Source organism: Misgurnus anguillicaudatus, chromosome 8, assembly GCF_027580225.2.
Source record: "Misgurnus anguillicaudatus chromosome 8, ASM2758022v2, whole genome shotgun sequence".
NCBI lineage: Eukaryota > Metazoa > Chordata > Actinopteri > Cypriniformes > Cobitidae > Misgurnus > Misgurnus anguillicaudatus.
In genome coordinates, this window is record NC_073344.2 from 16,654,819 (window position 1) to 16,660,316 (window position 5,498).

Genomic DNA, 5,498 nt, shown 5'->3' on the forward strand with positions numbered 1-5,498 from the left:
CACGAACATCAAACTTTATTTATTTATTTATTAAGTCTATCGACAATTATCTGCACGTGGTAACGGCGAAGACTCCATATGCATCAGCAGTCCACTTCAAAATAAATGAAATATTATGGACAGGAAATTACATTATTGCATTTGGATTATTATGTCTGGATAGCGAGAAAACAACTTTTGTTATCTCGAGATCATGAGAAAACAAGCAGCAAAAATAAAGATATGGATGACCTCTCTCGGCTTTCCTGTGTTTTTGTGTTTCTGTGGATGGTTTGCTCTCTGTCTTCTTAAAGCACTAACAACTTAGCAAACATTTTTAGAATTACAGTGATTGTCTAATGAGTACCCGATGAGATCTAATATAAATACCAAATTTGCTGTTGTTGGCACACTTTGTCGACAAAAAATAAAAAAACAATGTTTTAAAAAAAAGACAGAGTTGGAAGGGAGGCTGCAAAAGCTGTTCAAAATTGCAAACATGGATTCAAAGCTTCAGCATGTAAATCATATAGAATATTAAGAAGTTTTGTCACACTCGAAATCTTGTTATAAAGTCTATTTTCCATTTATAATCACTTATATTATTTTATACTAATCTATAACACATCATATTGTTAAAACCATATAAATTGTGCCCCCCTTGCCCCCTTTTTGGTTTGGGCCACTGCCCCTCAAAATGTCTGTGCACGGCCCTGATCGCCAGAAGGAATGATGTAGATGGGTCTCTTAGAGGTATGACAATATAAACAAACGACATCATATTCGACATTCTTTGGTATATATTTGAAATGTGGGGGACCGGGACTGCTTGATGTCGGATTACAGAGCCTGCTGGGCTTGCTTGTCGACAGTGTGCCTGCGCAGATGGCGAACACAAGCGATCCAGGAGAAAGCAACCCATCGCTCCAGAATTACGCCATCACCGCGTCTGCGGTCAAATTGGCATCTTTGGGTCTCATCACCTGCATCAGCCTGCTCGGGAACATCGTGCTGTCCCTGCTGGTGCTGAAAGACAGCACCCTTCACAAAGCTCCGTATTATTTCCTCGTCGACCTGTGCGCGGCGGACATCATCCGCTCGGCCGTGTGCTTCCCGTTCGTGATGATCTCCATCGACAACGGCTCGTCGTGGAGCTACAGTATCCTCAGCTGCAAGATCGTCGCGTTCATGGCCGTGCTGTTCTGCTTCCACATCGCGTTTTTGCTCTTCTGCGTCAGCGTTACGCGCTACATGGCCATCGCGCACCACCGGTTCTACTCCAAACGCATGACGTTGTGGACGTGCGTCGCGGTTATATGCATGGTCTGGACTTTGTCTGTCGCCATGGCCTTCCCCCCTGTTTTCGACGTGGGCACTTATAAATTTATCCGCGAGGAAGAGCAATGCGTTTTCGAGCACAGGTACGTGAAAGCCAACGACACGTTGGGCTTCATGCTAATGCTGGCTGTGATCGTGGGCACGACGCATGTGGTTTATATCAAAATGCTCTGCTTTGTTTACGACCACCGTAAAATGAAACCCGCCCAGCTCGTTCCGGCTATCAGCCAGAACTGGACTTTTCACGGACCGGGGGCGACGGGACAGGCCGCCGCCAACTGGATCGCGGGGTTCGGACGCGGCCCGACGCCGCCGACGTTGGTGGGCATCAGGCAAGCGTCGCACAACGCCAACCGAAGGCTGCTCGTCCTGGACGAGTTCAAGATGGAGAAACGAATCGGAAAGATGTATTACATGATCACGTTGGTGTTTCTGCTTTTCTGGGCCCCTTATATTGTCTCGTGTTACATCCGGGTGTTTGTGAAAGGAAACGCGGTTCCTCAGGTGTACCTGACAGCAGCCGTATGGTTGACGTTCGCCCAAGCGGGGGCCAACCCCATCATATGTTTTATATTTAATAAGGAGCTGAGAATGAGATTCAGAGCTTGTTTTCCTTACTGCCTGACTACACAGACGCCCATGGAACCCTACTGTGTTATCTGATGTTATAGTTTTTTTACATTAAACTCTAAAGGTACCTATAAGGTTCTAGGTTGGAATGTATGGTTCCTTAACATCCACAGAACCTTTATGTTGCACAAAAGTTTTTTTTAAGATTATCAGACTTTGGTTTGACCTTTTATTACACTGTCAGAAAAAATGTTAACCCCTGGTCCCTGGGGCGGTACTCTTTTTAAAAGTACACCTTTGCACCTAAAGTGTTCATATTGGTACCTCAAAGGCAGATATATGTATAGTTGTATACATATTAGTACATTTTTAAAAAGTCCTACCCCATGGTGTCAACTAGGGTTCATTTTTTCTGACAGTGTAGCTCTGTTTGCTTATCTACAAGCAGTGTCCCCAAAATATCTGAGCACTCGAGCCAACTTTACAATGTATTATTTTTATGTAAGCCTACTTGTGCTATATTTATGACACTTTTATATGTTATGTACACTCAAAAAAAAATGCTGGGTTATTTTCAACCCAGCATTGGGTCAAAAAGAGACAAGCCCAGCAGCTGGGTTAAATAAATAAACCCAGAAAATGTATATATTTGACCCAACAATGGGTTAAAACCCAGAATTTTGAGTCGAAACATCCCAGCAGGTTAAATTACAACCCAGCAGGCTGGGCTTGAAATAACCCAGCATTTTTTTTAGTGTAATGCAATGGCATTCATCTAAGTGTGCAAATAGTTTCTGGGGTCACTGTTGCGTACCGTATTTATGCGAGGTTCCTTCATTGAGATGTGAAACCAGACCCGTTTCACTATTGCATATCAGAAGATTCAGATCCAAGATTATGCAATCCACATATTAATGTAAATAATGTAAAAAGAGTATTTATATTCTGGAGCTCTTAATATATTTGCTATGACCTTGATAGACTTTTTTGTGTGAATAAAACATCCAGCGGCTTTTTACTATCACATGGACACGGTCGATTTAAACCGATACTGGACAGTTGTGTTCAATGGAGGTGAACATTCATATTTGACTTTTGGAGTCGGTATTGAGGTGAGCGTAATTTGTATTTTAATTCTAATAAACAGTTCATTATATAATGTACTGCGTTAGTGTGCTAAACAAGAATCAAATTCAAGAAAATGGGTATTTAAGGGATTTTGTTGTCAACTCAAACTGATGTGAATGCCTTTTTTATTTATATTTCGCTAATCCTCCATTTTATAATTTATTCTTACACTGTAAAAAAAACTTTGCTGCCTTAAAATTTTTTGTTGAATCAACTCAGATTTACAAGTCATGTCAACAGAAATTAGTTATCACAACTTATAAAATATAGTTGAGAAAAGTCAACTTAAATTTATAAGTTATAACAACTAACCTGTAGTTATAACAACTCATCTCTAGTCAAGATAAATAATAGTAAGTTGAAATGACTTGTAAATCCGAGTTGATTCAACAAAAATTTTAAGGCAGCAAAGTATTTTTTACAGTGTAGATGGGAAAAGACAAGATATGATATTTCAGACTTATAATTAAATCAATCATGAAGTAAAATAAATATACTGTATTGTACACTGTAAAAAAATACGTTGCTGCCTTAAAATTTTTTGTTGAATCAACTCAAATTTACATGTTATTTCAACATACTATTATTTATCTTGACTAGAGATGAGTTGTTATAACTTATGAAATATAGTTGAAAAAGTAAACTTCATTTTTTAAGTTGTAAGAACTCATCTCTAGTCAAGGTAAATAATAGTAAGTTGAAATGACTTGTAAATATGAGTTGATTTAACAAAACATTTTAAGGCAGCAAAGTATTTTTACAATGTAGAGGTAAAATACTATGGATTTGTGTACAGAAATGTTTGAGTTTATTGAATTCTTCAATAATATTCACTGCATATTTGGCAAATCGGAGCTCAGTTTGTGACATTATCTTGTGAAACTCCAATGGAGACATTTGTGAGATTTCTGCGTCGTTTTCTCTTAAGAAACATCAGAGACACAGGAGATTTGGGCATCTATTATGCAAAATCCAATTTAGGTGATTGGAACACGATCACTCTAAGATGAAAAAAAATCCACCCGCTCCTTGTTTTTTAATCTCTATTAAACCAAAGCAGTTTCATTAGACATGCCGTTTTTGATTCTCTTATCAATGTGAGGTCACGTTGATAAAGCCCCGCCCGGTAACAGTTCAGCATTACCATAGTTTCCAACCATAAGTGAGTTGTACTCTGTTCACAAGATACTATTGTCTCAGACTGTACTAATCAGATTTATTTTAACAGAAAGCACTCACTGTTTGTTTGTAAGGAAGTGAGGAGCTGTAGCTCATTTGCATTTAAAGTTACAGACTTTAAAACAGCGCGTTTTTGCTCCCACCCAAATATTTGGACATGCTATATGGTTGATTCTCACGAAAACTTGGTTTTAAAAATGTCAAGCATGAAAATGTAAAAATTGCTTAAATTTACTTTTTTTCCCACCAGACATTGAAAAACAAAGTCTGGAGTAAATGGGAACATTAATTTAAAAACTTTTACTTATCATTTAACACTTTTTGTAACATAATTAAAAAAATTAGTCCTAAAAAATCTCATTACCGCAACAGTCAGAAAACATCAACACTATTTCAAAATGACATGACAAACCTGAAAGAACATAATTTGGAGATTCTGCACATGCATTTAAAATCAAAGTATTATGCTTCTATTAATTAAATTAACATTTAATAAGCATCTGTTGCGGTAATGATAATCAAAATGTTGTGTAAGCATTCTGACAAGACAATATTTCAAATTAACTGTAAAAAAAATGATCCTGGTAGCCATCTTGAAGTAACTGGTCCATGTGCTTGGTCACTCAAAATCAAACTTTATTAAAATTCTGTATGTGTGCTTAAACTGTTCTCAAAAAGTGTTGCGGTGGATGAGAACATCAGGCATGGACACATCATTTTCCTAATTTTTCTCCATTATTATTATACATGAATATTCAGTAAATATTTTTTCTGTCATCTAAAGTAGTCTAGCAAAACATCCATTTATTTTTTTCTTAATATTTTTGTGTTAATTTGATTAAATTACAACATAACGCATGTTCAAACACAGCCGGACACATTGCGGTAATGAGAATTTCAGCAGAAAATTAGATAAAATTTACAATTATAAATTCTTATGTTGAAATCACACATTGTGCAAGGTAGAACACAGTATTGTGTTAATTCTGATGCTTTTTAATGTTACTATATTACACATTTTAAAGCTAAAATCATTAGTGCCGTGGTGTTTCAATGGTTTCTTGAGAATCACCCATATATAGTAAATGATCTGTGGGGTATTTTGAGCTGAAACTTCACAGACAAATTCTTGGCACACCCGAGACTTATATTACATCTTTAATCTTACTGATGTCTAGGAGAAATAATTTAGATATCAAAGAGATCATCTATAATTTTTTTTCATGGGTAACTACACTCTAAAAAAATGCTGGGTTATATTCAACCCAGCGTTGGGTCAAAAAGGGACGAGCCTAACCATTGGG

General features: G+C 37.3%; 1 protein-coding gene across 1 annotated transcript; it reads left to right on the forward strand.

Moving 5' to 3' along the window:
- The first annotated feature begins 695 nt into the window (after positions 1-695).
- Positions 696-3,523, forward strand: gpr27 (G protein-coupled receptor 27). Its single transcript, XM_055214249.2, has one exon. The coding sequence runs from the start codon at positions 865-867 to the stop codon at positions 1,978-1,980; it is 1,116 nt and encodes a 371-aa protein (XP_055070224.2). The 5' UTR covers positions 696-864; the 3' UTR covers positions 1,981-3,523.
- The last annotated feature ends 1,975 nt before the right edge of the window (positions 3,524-5,498 follow it).

Excerpts from the sequence above, each read along its gene's own strand:
- gpr27 (XM_055214249.2), top strand. The coding sequence starts at position 865 with ATGGCGAACACAAGCGATCCAGGAGAAAGCAACCCATCGCTCCAGAAT.